The sequence below is a fragment of the Chroicocephalus ridibundus genome, chromosome 4, assembly GCF_963924245.1.
Source record: "Chroicocephalus ridibundus chromosome 4, bChrRid1.1, whole genome shotgun sequence".
Lineage (NCBI taxonomy): Eukaryota > Metazoa > Chordata > Aves > Charadriiformes > Laridae > Chroicocephalus > Chroicocephalus ridibundus.
This window is the reverse complement of record NC_086287.1, coordinates 12,956,675-12,975,489: the sequence shown is the minus strand read 5'-3', so window position 1 is coordinate 12,975,489 and position 18,815 is coordinate 12,956,675. Positions and strand designations below refer to the sequence as shown.

Genomic DNA, 18,815 nt, shown 5'->3' with positions numbered 1-18,815 from the left:
CCCTTTAGGTGAAAAGTCGTATCTGCTTAGACTGGAAAGGTCTACAGCAGAGAAATGAAACAACAACAACAAAAAAAGGTAAAATTAGTCTATAGAGATTTTGTATTATGCAAACAGAAACACAAAAACAATTCTTATCAATAGTATTTGTATTAGTAATCCGTTCCTTTGACAGACTAGCTGGACTAGTAAGTAAAGAGAGGAAACAACAGTGAATTTGCAGCATCCTCAATTTGACAGTCAATTAAGAAAAAGTTGTATGTGAAAAAACTCAAAGATGAAAATTTCCTAAATGAGAACATGGATGCTAATCCTGCCCTTGGCTTGCAGGGTAGCCAAAATTTGGGAAGAAACTGATCGAATACAGACAAAACCCCAGAAAGTAGGTGCAGCAGTGATACTCAGCATGAACTTTAGCATAACTGGGGAACTGGTAGATTAATTTCAGTTTTCTGACTCCCCAAAGCAACCACAGGATAATCATGAACAGACAAAATATTTGGACGATCACAAATATGAAAAATGAGAAATGCGGTGCAGCCACTTAGCCATACTCCAAGAATATTACAGGATGAAAAGGCAAAATGACAGTATTTGGACAAGATCACCACATTTTTGTTATGTCTGCTATTCACAAAATATCAGATACAAATAATGTGTGTGGGATATGATAGAAAATTTTGAACATTTGTTCCTGTGTCTGTTAGCTGTTTGTGTATTATTACATAACCAGTGACCCACACATGTGGCATGCTAAGTATTTTATTATTTAGTATACTAATTTTAAAGTTCCACCAAAAGTAAGGACTTTTATAGAAAATAATAGTACATTAGATAGGAAAGAGAAATTACTAATAGAATATACCAGTAACAACTCTTCAAAACTCAAACACAGTTCATCCCGTCACCTATTATGCAGGCATTTTCTTACTCAACACAGAGAAGGGCAAGTGATCTTCTTCCCTTATGTAAAGCCCCTGATAACGCTCTCTTCTTTTCTACAGTAAGAATGTCATGATACACAGTATGGGAACAGCAATACGACACACCCGAGGGAGTACATGCTTACCTCATGCCCAACGCCTGGATGGGTTCCTTCTTCTGGAAGATTTTTGTAGAATATGAAGATGGATCCCTTTGTACCTAGAATTTTTCCCAAGCAAATTCTCTGTTCCTAATGCTCTACTTCTGCTGCCACAACTCAAACACACTGACAAACCCTGTAGCTTACGCGATGCTAACTTCTCCACATTTTCTCTAAGTACCTGTTTGAATCTCCATTTTGTATAGAAGAGACCTTCAGGGACACTGCAAACTTTGTGTCTTCATTACCAAGAACCTATGCCTACCATTCATTTGTATATTCCTTATATAAACACCACAAATATCATATATCTCATTTCAGCTTTTATTTGGATATTTTTAAGTTAAGTTGCTCAAGTCCATTTTCCATCAATACAGACACTAAAAATTGAGATCAACATTTAAGGCAACATTAGCATCCATACCAAGCTCAATATGCAAATCTTATCATCTAAGCACCACAGCATCCAAGAATTGTCACAGGTCCCCGACCTCCATCACACATTCCCTTTCCATTTTAACTCTGCTATCCCACACTATGCTCAGTAATTCAATTTAGATGCACATTCCCAAGTAAGACCTTGTCATTGTTTCCATTTTATTTCTTATGAACTAGATAATTTTGGCATAAGATGATATAAATGAGTGAGATATGTTTCAGGGTGAAATTATGCAGTTGGTTTATGTTGTGATACCATATAAGATTTTTTTTTTTAATAAAAATTTAACATAATTATTCAACTACTTAGTATGAACATTATATGTATTTAGCCTTTTAGTAAAGGCTATACATTGAGACTTGTTAGAATGATAATTTTGCTTTAAATTCTGATTCCTTTAGTCTTTAGTGTTACTGTTGACACGTGTTTGAGTTAAGGATGCTCAAGTGCAACTTTTATGTAAGAATATTTACAAGTATACAAAAGAACACGTAGTTTTTAATACACCCACTATTCTTAATACAGAGTAAATAAGGATTTGTCTTGTGCCCGTGGAAATATTTCAACATGTGGGTCTCGCTTTTTTCTCTTTTACAGTAAAAGGAAAGGTTTTACTTTTCCTTAAGAAGTGTATTTATTACAAGATGGTTAGCATACATATATCACATAACATACAAGAGTTAAAATTAACTAGTTACAAAATAAGCAGTGGTATGTATATTTTCATATAACCTAAGAACAGGATCAGTATTTTACAAAGTACATATAAAAGTACTTCATATACAAAGAAAAATACAAATGTGCAAACACCATTGTCACAGGTGGAAATTTGTCAATTGAAAAATGCTAGAAAAATCCTTCATATTTTGTTTTGAAACTGCAAATGCATTAAAAACAGCTGTATTTCCTATTGTGTGTGGTGAGAAATTTATGTTCCTTTCTGACAAAATACATTAGTTATAAAAAAAACCACAAACAATTTAATAACTGAAAAATCTTATAAGTATAGTCAGTTTGGTTAGGCTGACATTAAATTACAAGCAGAACGTCTGGAAAAATGAGAAAATAGTGAATCATATATACAAACCTTTTGTAATATTAGTGTGCTATTTAACATATTAACATTTCAAAATAAAAACAATGGCTTAATTACCTACATATTCTACTCATGTCATCACTATTTGTAGACTGTAGAATTTCTACTAATTTGGGGCTATTAAAAATGTTTCACCGGGATTTTAAGCTGAACAAACACAATTTTATCAAATGTAAAAATCTATAAACAGTCTTCCAATTCATGTGCAAAAAATGTTTAAAAAGTATCAAATCACGACACATCAAACCTGATTATGTACATATTTAATAGATGTAAATGTTGTTAACTAGCTAGTATTGTTCTGCTATAAATAACTTACCTCTGTCCTGCAAAATGTCTGTATTTTAAAGATTTCAGTGCAAGTGCTTGCTTCATTGTTTAGTGCATTATCATGTTTGTTATCTTTTATTTTACAGTGAGCAGAACAGCATATAAATTAACATATACAACTCACACATAAGAGATCTTTCTTCTACTGAATTCCTAGTTTGTTGTTTTCTGTTTCTCCTGGGTAGTGTCGGCCACTTTTCTTTCATTTATCCCATTGTAACTGCAAACAGCATCTAAAAATAAAAGTGCTATGATCTTCAGATAATCCTTAGAATTTGAAATTCCACAACAACATTGCAGAAGCACTCAGTAGAGCACAAAGATTAGAGAATGACCTGCACACTAAGAAGACACTTCAACGTCTGGTATGGGGGAATTTCGCTTTTTGGTCTTTAAAAATATCAACTGTCTATAAACATCGGCAACCTGATATATAAGTCACTAGACTCACAAGATTCATTTATTTATTTATTTTTAGGAATTGTAGACATGTTCCCTCTTATTCATGACTAGCTCGGAAATAAGAACATTCTGCTTAAAAATATAAATAAAGTGAAAATACACTTCCTGTCAGAGGGAAAATTTCTACAGTTTCCTTTGGACAGGTTTCCTAACAGAATGAGAAAACCAGAATTATATGGTAGTGCAAATACAGCCCACTTTTATAGCTAGGAATTGTACTGAAGAAAGTATAAATTCAGGATAAATGGATTATTATTTTTCAAAGTCCTCCCTGCAGAAAAAAATAGCAGTTATAGTGGTTATAAACATTAAACAGAAAAGGAACTTTAGCATGTTATGAACTTTTATGGCTGAAACGTAAGGAAGGCTGGTTGTCTGTCAGCAACACTTCAGAACTTAGCTTCTTGCAGGAAGAGGTGCTTTAAATGTGTCTTTATTATGGAACACTTCTCCTTTCTAAGCATCTGAAATGCAGCTCTGGATCCTATCCATCCATTGTTGAGCACTCTGTGCATCTTGCGCACAAAAATTATATACACGTTTATTTGTCTTCAACTGCAAAGGAAAAATAAGAACATGAAGACAGACAAACCAACACACAAAACAGAAAAACTTGCAAACTTTAAACTGTAATACCCAATTTACTAATTGTTCCTGAATGTAACATTTTTTGAACTTCTGCTGTTGAGAGTGAGGGTCAGATGCTAGCTATGTAAAAACTTTTTGTTTTGAGTTGGCATGACAGCTCCTTCCTACCTCACGCTTTCCAGCAGGACTGAAAATAGTAGGTTAAACACACCAAGAAACGAAAGTTTCACATAAAGGTCAAGTAAAGACCAGATATACTTACATCAAAAAATGCTTTTTCACTTGCATGTTTTGGGGCTCCAATTGTTGGAGAAGCAGGAATCACAGTTTCGACTTCTGCAAGGTCTATGTGTCCCTTACAGCTTGTATCCTCACCAGAATCGTAGTATCGCAGCTTGAACACAAGAGAAAAAAAAAGATCCAAATATGCTTTTCAGATGGACCTTTCACTTCTTCCCTTTTCCTGGATACAACTTGGAGGCATGGAGGGGTAAAGGTGGGAGGGACAAATAGTATTAGGAACCATGGACATCAGACATGGGACGTTTCTAAGACACAGCTGACAGAAACCATAGGTTTGGTATATACAAAATGCTGGGACTGGTGACAGCCTTTAACTGACCAGTCCTCTATTTGACATCTCTGGGTAATAGCAAAGTCCCCACCATCCACTCCTGTGCAGAAACGGAGTTGGGGGAGGAGCATTTTGTCGTCAGAGTTTCAGAGCAGAGAAGCTTCAAATAGTCATGCATTGCCTCTGGGCAGAGGACGTGTGAAGGATGAAAGCAGAACCTGGTCTTTAGGGTTCAGCATTCCCTATCAGTTTTTGTAACAGACACGACCTCTTTATTGTTCGTTACATTGAAACTAACACAAAACCTTTACTTCACCAAGGAGTTAACAGAGCACTTATTCTCTATATTTCCAGAATTTAAAATGATCAGCAAAAATTTAAGTATAATTTTAGATAATTATAAACTACACAGAAGACTTACATTTTTCCTATACTGCACTTAGTGGTTGAATGAAGCTTGCTTTTTTTTTGCCTCCTTGCAAAGATACTTTGATATGAACGTTAACCACTCTGTAAACTGAGTTTCAATATGCAAACAAGTTCCAGAAGAGAAAATCTGATACTTGCTTTTTAAAAAAAATAATAAAAAAATCCCATAAACCAATGCAAAATAGTAAAGCAAACCTTCATAGTAAAGGTCAAACAACAGAATTCCAGCTAAGATTGACCTGTATTACTCCTACATCTATGACACTCAGGAGGATAACTGGTTATACAGAAAATGTAAAAGTATTCATTTCTTCTGCAAAATTAAACTTTGCTCCTGTATATCAGGAAGAATAATTATAATCAGCACATTTGTTGGTATTTTACCACACTAATCTAGAAATCCTCAATTAGCATTTTAAAAGATGACTGTCTTTATCTATATTACATATTTTTAAGTGTATTGATTACAATAAATTAATATTTTTAAACAAAAGCATACGTGAGTCTCAGACCCACACTGTGTGGAATATTTGGCTCAATGAAGATTACCGCCTGATGACCCAACATTATTTAAAGCACATGAGACCACAAATTCCACTGCAGAATTCCAGCATACAATGTAAATTGGGTAAAATGTTTAGACCAACAGATCTCCTCTGGTTTTAGTACTCCTTGCTGTACAATGATTTATCAGAATATTTATGAATAATTTTGCTACTAAATATACGTTACTATGACTAATCTAAAATATTCCTATATATAGCACCTGAAATTATTGTTCAATCAGGAACTTGGCATTTCAGGACTTTTAGAAATAAAGATCTGAGATGAGATTTTAACTCATTTTAAGTCATTTACAAAATTCAAACTCATTTCAGAGCGATCCGTGATCCTGTTCTCCATATTTGAAAAGACTTTAATACAGAGATTCCAGGTCAGCTTTCTCAAATACAGGTTACAGAAAAGCACTAAAAAGTCAAGTGAGGTAAATCGATTTTTCTGCTGAAGCAATTCAGATTGTGATTTTCCAGACTATATAATGCCCTTTCATTTGCAAAGAAAAATGCTCATGGCAAAGTGCTGGGGGACAAAAAGGCTGTAAAAAAACACTGAGCATACAATGGCTGCTACAGTTTCAACAGGAATGCCTGAATTAAACTTGCTATCAGTTACCATATTAGCTCTCAGCATCCCAAATTCACTCTAGGAAATACCTTCTAAGTTTTTCACACTCTAGTTCAGAAAGAATTTTCAGTTCTTTTGGAAACTAAAGAGGTCATATTAAAGGGCAAATTATGCTCACCACTTAATTGCTTAATGACATTCTAGAGTTAGCAGTGCTTTAAAAAATTGCTTGTGTTGCTTTTATACCACAATGCCCAGAAAATGTCCTCAGGCGCTACCTGGCTTTTATTCTGAGGCCCAAACAATAATGCATGACTTCCAGTCCAAGAAGTCTTTTACAATTATATGCTAGACAGTTATCACTCTTTAAAAAAACCACCCAAAACTGAAAAACCTCTGTCCATTCAGAATGCTGTATCAACTACAAGACACAGAAGATGAACATAGATATATGGTTAATAATGATGTAACACACACATTGTATCTGAAAATAATCATTATTAGTCTTATTTGTAAAATCAATCTATACAAACGCAGTAAATAAAAAAGCAGCAAACTAGTCATAAAAAAAAATCCATTATCTGAAAAGATTTTACCTGGTGTTTTGTCACATCCAGCACAAACCAGCGAGGTTTCCAACCTTTTAGTAAAGCTCCTCTTTTGTATAGCGTACCTTCAAAAGATCTGAAAGGTACAGAAAATACAAATGGGATGTGACCCCATAATATGAATACTGGTGATATATGAAAGCCCCAAATGACTACATACATATTCAAACACTTTTACTGTAGCTAAACAAATCGGTTTTAAACCAATAGTATAGTTATTGGTAACTGTGATACATTGATAAACACCATTTCAGTACTTTGGATGCATTAAATGTGCAGCTACGACTTCCTTGTGCATATAAAGGGGAAGATTGAAAGATACTGTTAGGAGATAGAGGCCCACCCATCAAGACAACTAAATATAATCAAAACCACAAAGAAGGAATAAAGTAGTAATAAAGCATTCTATGCATCTGAAAATGTCCTTTTTTTTCTCTTTTTTTTTCCTAAGGCAGAGACTTGTACCAATCTAATACACGGTTCATAAATACTCTATGACTACTCAGTTTACCTATTTTCATCATTCTTTGATGTGAAATGATTGTATAGTGTAGTGGTTCTTCTGTCTACTCCATTAGCGGGAGGGATGCTTGCACTCTGTTCCTCACCCAGCCCACTGTCAGGTATTTCCAACAAAGACCTCTTTTGATAGGAATGTAGATTAGCTGACATCATCCCTGAGGAGCCAGAAGGATGTCTCCGGAGCTAAAAAAGATGAAAATAAAAGAAAAAAGCTAACGCAATATGTCTTGCATTGTGAGACTGTCTCAACATTATACTGATAATACGTGGTACAACACATAAGTTGTGAATTATCAGCCAAAAAAAATCTTCACAATGCAAGTCAGTGCTGCCTCAGAAAAGAAGTCAGAAGGATCGCAATTCAATGTATTTCTTAAGCAGAAGGGTTCACATGGTGTGAGAAATCAGTGTTTCAGAAAAGCCTTGTATATTCCAGTGACATAATCTCGAACAATGCCTTCCTTGCTTTCTCAGAAGCATCTAGAACTAGTCAGACATTTGGATACACTAAATTTCCCTAATTTCATATGGAAAGAAGGGAAGAGAAGGAAGGGAGGGAAGGAAAAAGAGCTGCTTTTCAAGAGCTGCTTTATAGATCCAGATCATTTTAGGAGAATCTCAATAACCTGGAATAAGAGGGATCCTGAATTTGGTCTTAATCTAAATGACAGCATTCTAGAGACAGAGCTTTTGGGCTTGACCCTTAGCTATTGCATTTATCTGAGAATCCTTAAATAACAGCTCGGACAGGAGACTGCTATCAGGTATATTTATACTTGCATTTTCTTTTCTGCTTCCAATTCAACAAAAAAATCTCTGCTTTGCTAGGATAAAACTTTTTTCATCTTGAATTCGTCCAGGGTATAAAGTGAACTTGAATGACTCTGACAGACATAAAACGTATTGTTTTCTGAGAGCAAAGGACAAATAGCAAAGTAGTGCTGTGGACTAACAGTTGCATGGTGGCTGGCAAATTTCAACAAGCACATGAAGCTGACGAGTCAGGGTACAGTCTTGAGCTGGTAACTCACCATGCCAAGTTTATAGTGAAAACTCACAAAAACTACTATCTGACCTTCTTCCTAATGCATGTAGATAGCAAAGAGGCAGCCTTTGACTTAGAAAAGATATATATCGTCAGCTATTCTTTTTACTGCAGTCAAGAACTGGAAACACAAGCAAAATCTTTACTAGAATCTACAATTCCAAAATTCCATTTAGACATGGAAATATCTTTACTCATCTCTGAAACTCTGTGATATGTCCTTTTGGCTACTTTCAGGAACTGAGTTTTTTCATACTTCAAGAATCATTTAAATATGTATAGTCATATATTTGTAAATATATGTAAAATACTCATGCTCATTTTGTCTGTATGCCTTAATCCACTCTGGAAAAGCAATTAGATAAATAGCACAAGTGTAAATATATTTTTCTACATGCAGGAAGACAGAGCCAGTATCATGGGTTAGAACAACATATTCAATTTTTCAAAAGCAGTATTTTACTCCAAGAAACACAGTGATTTTGTCAGCGTCCCGGGTAGCCTATATAGCAGGAAAAGAATTATTCCATTGGATGAGCTCTTTTACTACTTACATTGTCTTGTTTGGTGTCATCCTTTAGATTCATTTTGACCCTTTCCCACAAAAGCTGCCACCTTTCTGGGCTCTGATTTAATTTACTTTCCAACCTTTCGATTTCCTGAAACAAATAACAGGGGTTTTCTTAAGGATAAACACTTCTAACTGGTCACCTTCTGACAATCATTTTTATACAACCATTTTCTAGTCAATATTTTTACACAGGGAGCATTTAGGCCACGTTGCCCAGTAAAGTACAAAACCCTCTGTCAAATCAGCTATAAACTGAAATCAACCAGACTCAGGAGTCAAAGGCAACCAAGTGCAGCATCAGCCACATCATTCTTCTTGCATGTCACAGGCCTCAGGGGCCATTGTGCTTTCAATTCTCTGCCAGTTCTCCTGAACACACAAAATTCAACACCAACTGCCATAACAGAAACACCACAACGATAAGGGTAGGCTATATTTTATAAAAATATTTGCAAAGAACAAATTCTGTGCTGTGACACCAACATTGTACATTGCCAATATTAACATTTACCCTCGTTTATAAAATGTGATACAAAGCTGTAATAAAAGAAGGAAACGAAGCAGAAAGATTTATTCAATTTGGATGCCAAACTGTAACAACATGTTCTTGTGGACCTTGGGAATATGACCTATGTTGATAACCTCCAGTTAGGGTTATTTCCCGTTAAGAAGACAGTGCATGCAAAATTAAGTAAAAAGAGGCAATTGCATTAGTTTATGTTTACTTGTGAACACTCGTTGATACATTTGTCTCTACTTTGATGTGTGGTCCATATTCCTTGCCATGCTTCCTTTCTATATTTTTACTTTCAATAACTACTTTGTTACAAAAATCTGATTCTTAATGAAATCAAATTAAAACCTAAATTTTGCAAATGCAATTAAGAATTCATGATGGAACAAAAAATTGCCATAGGACAGAGAACTCCCATAATATATAAAAGCCAACTAAACCCCAAGACATTTATTTTCGAAGTAGAGACAGTAAGTCTCTGTCTTTCTTTACTTCTACTATACCAAATGATTAAAGTAGATTTCATAATATTCTCCAACTCCTATTGGTCTTTTAGAACAACAATTTATTCAGGAAATTGTTATTGATTGAAAGACTTCAAGAAAATTACTATATTTTTAAGGTAAGAAAACATTTTGACCAGGAAATTCACTCCTGAACTAAATTTTGAACTCAGAAGTGAAAATAAAAAAGCCAGTATTTGACAGAGTAACAGGAACAATATGTTTCTACAAACTCATCCTTGCTGAAGATAAATTAGAAAACTCAAAAGTAAAACTAAATGTAAGAATCTGGCTTAACAGCAAGAATCAAAGAGGAAGTTTTAAATACTGAAGGTAGTTGAAAGTCACATATACATTAAATATTACGGGAATCTCTTCCTGCCACAAAATAAAACCAGAGTAGTTTTGTTTGGAGTATCTTCATAGGTAGATAGAAAAATAAGGAACGGTGAACACAAGCGAGACTAAAGGCTTCTCTAGATTACTTGTTCTTCTTTCGAAGTGCTGAGTGTAAAATGCTTCCTGATGGGATACATACGACTGAATCAATTTACCACAGACATTTTATGTAAAAGGCTTTCCAAATTGATGCAAAAGGATACAAACTCTTTAGTGCTAAAAGTTAGTCAGGTTTTAATCTGATCATTTTCTTTCTGCCCCAGTCTTGACTTCTGCATACGAGTTTTTCTCTGCAGAATCTGGAAGTAACTGAAACTTGTTGCTTAGCAACTGGGTCACATTCCTTCTTTTTTGGCTCCACAATGAGTAGTGCTTCCAGAACTTAAAATGAAAAACTTTCAGCAATCTTCTATATATAACTTGAAAAGTTAGGAATAAATTCTCCTTTAATAAACCCCATGTAAAAAACATACATGTCAATAAATCACTAAGATTTACTCTTGCCCCTTAAGTTTTAAATTTTACTAAAAACGTCAGATTGTTTTCCTTCCACGTGTGGAATGAACTATGAAAAGCTGCATTTCCTTGAAAGAAAAAGTCCTCAAATTTATCTTTCTGGTTCATCTCCTGTTGCCTAGGCTTATGGGAGAAGAAGTCAATATGTATAAAAAGAAAGGTTATAACAAGTACAATTGTACAAATATCCATTTTCTGAAATTAGTAATTACAAGCAATTAGCACGGCTGTGCCTTTCAAAAGATGTATCTGCTAAGTAATGTGCTTTGTAATATTTGAAGGGTACAGACAGGAGTGAACTCTGCAGGCACTCCAGAACTGTAGAGACTGATCACCTACTTTGTATCCACAATTTGTTTGTGCACACACAAAACAATGTGGACAAAGTCCTACACTAGTGAACTCTCTGGACTGTGACAGAGCATCCTGTTTTGGACGTCCTTCCTTGTCAGTATTTTCTCTTTGACTCCTGGGCTAGAAGGCTTCTGAGACTTTCACTACAAATAGAAAGATGCTGAATATGTATCCAGTGATTGAATTGCTACCTCTGGCAAGTGTTCAGACTTGTGTGTTCAGCAAGTTGTACATGATTAGTTGTTCAACATTTGGAATAAACTTTTTGGTTCACTTTGACGGATCAGTCTTTTTGGCATATAACTGAAAGTTATAAAACAGCTCACAATCAGAAGTGCTGTTTTTACTGTTTTGCTGGTTATTCATTGACCCCTTATACAGCTTTAGTTCTTTGTGGCGTGTATTTACAGCAGAGTAATTTGTGTGACTGGCATTCTGAAGTGGCATCTTTGAAGTTTGCCAACCTCTCTCTGAGCAATCACCATCAAATGTTAAGTGATGCAATTGCTTATCTGTAAGACACGTAAGTTCATCTCTCACAATTCTTAAAAATACTGGAATCTGAGCCACTCCCAGTGAATTATCGGGCCTGAATACCTTTTTAGGAACGTTGGCAAATTAGTGGGAAACACTGCAGATGTGTCTGCCCTCAAGGATTTGACTTGCATTTTCACTGCAATATTGGTAAATTACTACCTATAATACAGCCAGCAACCAGGCATGTATCACGGAACGGCTGAGGTTGGAAGTGACCTCTCGAGGTCATCTGGTCCAACCTGCTGAAGCAGGGCCATCTAGAGCCGGTTGCCCAGGACTGTCTCCAGATGGCTTTTGAGTACCTCTAAGGCTGGAGACTCCACAACTTCCCTGGGCAACCTGTGCCAGTGCTCAGTCACCCTCACAGTGAAAAAGTGTTTCCTGATGTTCAGATGGAACCTCCTGTGTTTCAGTTTGTGCCCATTACTTCTGGTCCTGCCACTGGGCACCACTGAAAAGAGTTTGTCTCCATCTTCTTTACACCTTCTCTTTAGATATCTATATACATTGATAGAATTCGCCCCTGAGCCTTCTTGTCTGCAGAACAAACAGTCCCAACTCTCTCAACCTTTTCTCATATGAGAGACGACTTAGTCCCTTAATCATCTTTGTGTCCATTTGTTAGACTCTCTCCAGTAGCCCCATTTCTCTCTTGTACCAGGGAGCCCAGAACTGGGCATAGTACTCCAGGGTTTGTCCTTAGCAGGGCTGAGAAGAGGGAAAGGATCACCTCTCTCAAGCTGCAGACAGCACTCCTAATCCAAACCAGGATACCAGTAGTCATTATTGCTGCAAGGGCACGTTGTTGGATCGCAGTGAGCTTGCTGTTCCCCAGGGACAGCCAGGGACTTTGCACTTCGCTTGTTGAATGTCACTCAGATAAGTCAGCTCGTTTATAATATATCACAACATACTCATGTCAAAGGATCATTTGAAGACACAGTCTTTATGGGAAACATTTAACCCAGAACATTAGCCTGTACTGAAGACATGACTCTTGGTATAATCTTGCTGAATTTTACAAGCAAGGAAAGCAAGTGCTTATAAATAAAAAAAATAAAATAAAAAAAAGGCAGCAGGAACGTCAAAGTTCCTGTCAAATGAGCTGGTTTTGAGTTTTGTGGAGAAATCTATTTTTTTTGAAACGGAGAAATTATTTTGAAACTATTTGCATCTAATACCTGAAAGAGAAAACAGAGACATAGGTGTGCTGTTTCACAATTACCTTTCATTTTTGTTAAAAAATGGATGGTTAGCTACTCTTACTATTGGTACGTTGTTTCTGATTTCTATCACGCAGAAAGGCCATCAGAAAATGGTCTTAAAGAGAAGCACCTCCAAAGCACCTCCATTTATGTCTCCAAAGTACACTTTTAAGAATTTAAGATTTGAACAACCTAGCTCATATTTGTTGGCTGCCTTTGATATGGTAGAAATGAACTGAGAAGCTTTATGCAGAAATCTGTATTTTAAAATGCATTTTATTATCTGCAATCTTTAAAAGGCTTCATTTAGGACTAAATGAATGAAACGTGCAGATTGGTTAGTTTTCTAAAACTCATAAACATAAGGATTTATGGAAACCATAGAGCCATCACACGCATCTGGTTAAAGATGGATTGTTATGTACCCAAATCACATTAGAATATTTACTGCTAAAAATTTACACCTTTTGCTCTGAATAGGAGAGCACCACATTCTACCAAGGAAAATTCTTAATTAAGACACTCAATAATTTCTCTGTTTCAGCTTTACATCCTGAAGAGCACTATCTAGTTTTCAATTGAAACATATCTTCAGAACAAACAAATTTGGGCTTATCATTATAAACTAAGGGAGAATCAATCCTCCTTCATAATTTACCATTGCTAAATATGGTCTCAGTTCAAACATTTTTTGGATACCAACACATTCTCAATGGATTTATGATTAAAGAGAGGTCTTTCTCCTACATCAGCAATAGCCCTAAATTAACAACTTGTTTTAAAAGAAAGTTCACTTTGCTTTTTAAACTTAGAAGAATATTTTTGTAACCTTTATACAACCTCTTCAAAGTTTTCCAAATGTTCCTCTCCATTGCTATATTTTATTACTATAATCTAATTCACAAATAACATTTAAACTCTATAAAACCTGACCCACATATCTTTGGAATATAATATGGCTAATTTCCCTGTTATATGGCAGTTTCTCACAGTTGTGGATATGGATAGTTTGGCATCTACCCCAGGAAGAAACGCAGAACAACATTGTTGCTGTATTTCTGATGTACTTCTGGCCTCTAATTACCTGATACGAAAGCTCTCTGTTTTTTTGCTAAAGAATCCCTGATATGACCCCTGCTGAGAGACTGCTCTTTCTTTGCATTTGTGAAATTAAAAGGTCTGAGAAGTTCTGGCTATCTTATTTTGAATCAAGGGGAGCTTTACAAGTGATTATTTTATTCCTTTTTTTTTTTTTTTTAACCAGTCATTGTTCCTGTGTTTGATCAATTATGATTGGAAGGAATGGACCAAAAGAAATTTGAGGAATGTGCCAGAATAAAGCTAACACTCTAGCAAAAGCAAGTCTATCCTCAAGGACTCAAATCCATTCAGAAACTTCCTGCCTTAAGACTTTGCTAAAAATCATCTTTGATTCGGGGGAGTTTGGGGACACACAGCATATCCCAATTTTCCAAGCATTACAATATTAGGCTGCAAACCCCCAGCTTTAACATAAGGTAAAGTCTGCAAATAGTTTTCAAAATAAAAAAATGTACATAGTGATATGTATCTGAATATGCATGTGGCTTGAAATAATAGCTCCAGGAAGTGAAAAATGTCCTTGTCATTTTCCTGTGCTATCAATTAACATTATAATCGAAATATTAGGACTGTTAATTAACTATAATCAAACAACAAACATTTAAGAAAATACAGATGTTAAATCATTCAAAATAACCACAGCAACTATCATGATAATGGGATCCTTTTTCATCTTCTAAGGAAGAAAGAACACAGGCTAAGCAGCCTACATGAGCCCAAAGAAGAAAAAGCCAAAATCAAGCATCTATTTCAAGTATCAAAATATTCTGAAGCATCTAAGGTTGTGAGTTTGGTCCTAGTAAACATGAATAAACTAAGAGCTATCATGGAAAGCTTTTTTGAGAAATACGGGCCAAGATGCTCAGTTTCTGTTTGTGTATCTACCTCCCACGTGTTAAAATCAACAAGTCTCTGATTCTGTTTTCTGATCTGTCTGGAAATTTGGGTCTTTGTCATTTTACCACACACCTACTTTAAACTGAGTAGAAAGAGGACGTGAAATCTAGATTCAACATTTGCCCAAATTAAAACAACAGTTCCTGCATTTCTTAGAACAGGCAACCTAAAAATTTATTATGCTATCTACCTTACTATTTAAAAAAGACTGTGAAAAAAATGAATCCATCAATAGGTTTCTCATAGTTATTAACTGCTGTTAAAGTGTACTCCCAGAAAAGCGTTTATTCAGAATAACATAAGCTTTGCAGGAAGCCTGACTGATTCCCAGACCAACCATTGCTTCTTCAAGATCAACCAGTCACTTTTACTAAATACCTGTTTTGACATCTATCATGATGCTTTTAATAGCCATACATCTATAAGACAATAAATTAAATAAAAAGTAAATATGAATTCCATGAGCATAAAAGAGAACTTACTGTTCTGTGTAACACATGTACTTACATTTAAAAGGCTGCTGATGGCATCAGGTTGTATTTTTTTAACATCATCGTAACACGGCCATACTATTTTCCTCTTGGTCTGAGAGAGTGAACCATCTGTTTGTTCAGTTTCCTCTGAAACACTGCATTTTGCAGTTACCATGGTCCAATCATAGGAAGGACCTGTAGCCAAAATCTCTTCTACATAATAATCCCACTTTTTGAGGCTGGACATATTTACATTTGGTTTCAGTGCCTATTTGAAACAAAGTTTTATTATAATAGACAGAAAGGAAGTCTTTGAGTTTCAGACTTACAATACAATACTTATATTTTCTAGATTATTCTAAATTGAACAGTATATTGCACTGGGAGAGTACTGCTGCAGCTTGATAATTTCCACAGCAAGATCTTGGCTCAGTCAGATCAAAACCTAAAACTAATACTAGCTGTGGGAATATACTGCTCATTTGTGTCCTTCTACTAAACCAGGTGCCTCAAGAACTCTAATTCAGCATATGCAGTTGGTACCCTCATGGTCTTTGTGCCTCCTGTTAAAGATACAAAAGGCACTCGATAGCAATCACCCTTCAATTTTTCTCAGCAGAAAATCCAAGACTCTCTACCATCTGAGAAAGGAGACAGGCTGTATAACATAGGTGGACGTGCCACTTGGAAAAACCCCAGTAATATGAGGTAGACAGGCAGGGATTGTGGATCTTTTAGAGTAGTTTAAAACAGATCACTTGTATTAAAAAAGTTTGGGTTTTTTTTTTTTCTTTTGAAAAATAAGGTAAGATTTTCAGTTTGCATGCACCTTACTTGAAGGGAATTACTTGAAAGCCTGAGGTGAACAGGCAATTTTAAAGTCTGAAGAGTCATAATGACTAGTTCTGCTATTATGATTAATTCTGCTACTATGACATCATTTCATATGAGGAAAAATAGTTTCTGCCAAAAAGAGAAAGAAAACACTATCGAAATATTGAAAACTACTCCCGATTGCTTACTAATCAGGCCACTGTTTACAGCTGAATGGATAAACCCTACAGTGATCAAGCAGCTTGTCAAGCTCCAAATTCATCACAGTGACGGTTCTGGAGAGAAAACAGACATTTCTCTAAAACAAAGACAGCTGAAGTACTTCCTGTCCACTGAATGTCACTCTCTCGGTTTTCTTCCTCCTCCCCCTTGCGCCACTGCTTTATTAGGTGAGTGTAAGTATGTGTGCGTGGTGCACGCGTGTGGGTTGAAGGGGGCTGCACTGTTGATTGCAATAGTGATCTGATGCAGACTCAAAATACCATAAAGAAAATAATTTTCTTTTTTTTTTTTTTAAATGAGGTCAGTTTATATAGCAGATTTGAGTGCAAGCTGCTATTGCAGCTTGTATATACAATGTGCTGAAATGACTTGAGCAAAAAAGAAAAACAAGAAACACCAAAAAAATACGAGTGGTACCATGGCCTCCAAGACAAGGGAGACTGTCCCGTCACTATCTTTTCTGGTCACCAGCAGTGGACAGACATGCAAACAAATGATTGATCAGGGTGAAGGTCACTGACAAAACAGGAAAGTGCAGCACAGGAATTAACATCTGTGGGGCAGTGGATGGCAGGAACCTCTTAAAACAGCCTTGTCTCCATGACTACAGTAAGAACAGCACCCTTTTCTTGCAGTCCCTGAGATAGCTCGACTGCTTTGTCCCCAGCTACTGCAATTCTATAATGGCGAATGTATCGTGAATTTTATATAATTATTAAAGACACAGTCCAATCTAGTGGATGTACATTATCATATAAGACAGTGATACAGATACTGTGATTCAATCAGATTGTTATGACTCTTAAGCTCATTTCCCCATAATTATGGTTTGCAGGCTGTAATATTTTTTTTAAACAATCTATATGCAAACTTTAAGATCATTTTTATAATCATTCATATAATGAAATGAAATCAAACAAAGATCTTCATTTACCTCAGTGGGATGCATAAATACATGTTCCAGAATTTGGTGCTTTAAATGATATTTCTGTAACTAAGATGATTGAGAACATAGCCTGTGAAGACACTACTCCAACCAATCAAGGTGGGTCAACTTTGTACCCCAAATGCTTAATTCAGTTGAGAACAATTAAGATATCAAAATGTACCCAAGGAATCACTCAGAATAACAAACCACCTTTTTAAAAAAAAAAAAAAAATAAATCATACCTCAATTTCAGCAGGGGCATAGAGGTAATTGAAGAAAATAGGGCTCCTTTTGTGCATCTTTTCAATACATTCCCAAATACAAATTCCTTTTTTGGCATGTTTATCTCCTTTATCTTCAAACAATGTCCCTAGGGAAAATAACAGCAGCAAAAAGATAGCTTTATGATAATACCTAACAAACACTAAAGCATAGCCAAAAGGAATTTCACAGACCAAATGTATAATAAAAATCTACTATCAAATGCCATCGCAACAAGAGACTGCATCTGATGAAACAACTGCTGTGCTTTGCAACTGCCACTCTGCCATAAATTGGTAGAATAGCAATTTTGTATGAAAAAATATTCAGTAGTGTTACATTTATAAACCTGTTCTGAAATTTACTGAAATACTTGAGTGTATTTATGAATGTCCCTTTCTGCCTGCAGCTATGCTGACTCAGCAGATCACCAAGCCCTGGTAACTGGTTCTGCCCCGCACCACCCGAGGACACCGGCCCTTCCAGTCTGCTGGACCAGCTGCACCTGAAACTACTTGCTAACTCACTTCAGGGAAAACAGATCAGGCTACTGTAAAGAAGTTACCCATGGATTTGTACTATCTGAAATGACTTTGGAAGGACGTATAGTTTATCCAAAGACTACTGGAAACAGGATTTTATGTTGCATTAAATGGTATTTGAAAGCAAACTAGCCTAAATAGACAAACACCCTTTCCCCCCCCCTATTTTAGAACCATGTAACAATCCAGGTTGGAAGGTACCACAGGTCATTGACTCCAACTCCTTGCTTTTGTTCAAATTAAGTTAAATAATGGAAATTAACCTTATTCATTGAAATAAAATGGTTGCTCAGTTCCACAGTTACTAAAGTTTTGAAGAAAAGCATTAAAATTGATTATATGCCATGAGAAACACCCCACACAAAGCAGTGAAATTCAGAGCACTTAAGTGTTTTTCTTAGAGAACAAGCTCCAAGAACAGCCTCAACTGTGGTTGTGAAGTTTATTAAGAGGGTTCCGAAGGCCTTGGAACCAGTAAAGTTGCACATGCTATATAAATATAAAAGAAGAGAAATGCTGAAGAGAATGGAAGAGAAAGAAGTGAGAGATAATAGACAGAAAGGCTTTCCTTTCCTGAAACTTCATGCACTCTCTGAAGGACTCCCAAGGACTCTGTTTCTGTTCAAATAAGATATTTAGTAGGGGGAACTTAACCA

At 35.8% G+C, this 18,815-nt stretch overlaps 1 protein-coding gene across 5 annotated transcripts in view; it reads right to left on the bottom strand.

Moving 5' to 3' along the window:
• Positions 1-1,387: 1,387 nt before the first annotated feature.
• SBF2 (SET binding factor 2) overlaps positions 1,388-18,815 on the bottom strand; it is a 269,874-nt gene continuing 252,446 nt past the window's right edge. For all 5 annotated transcript variants that reach the window (XM_063332267.1, XM_063332268.1, XM_063332270.1 and 2 more), the window contains 7 exons: positions 17,599-17,726; positions 15,407-15,640; positions 8,857-8,961; positions 7,247-7,440; positions 6,724-6,811; positions 4,262-4,393; positions 1,388-3,966 (listed from right to left, as the gene is read on the bottom strand). In XM_063332267.1, the coding sequence (XP_063188337.1) occupies positions 3,868-3,966; positions 4,262-4,393; positions 6,724-6,811; positions 7,247-7,440; positions 8,857-8,961; positions 15,407-15,640; positions 17,599-17,726 (980 nt within the window). In that variant the 3' untranslated portion in view covers positions 1,388-3,867. The remainder of the gene's footprint in view (positions 3,967-4,261; positions 4,394-6,723; positions 6,812-7,246; positions 7,441-8,856; positions 8,962-15,406; positions 15,641-17,598; positions 17,727-18,815) is intronic.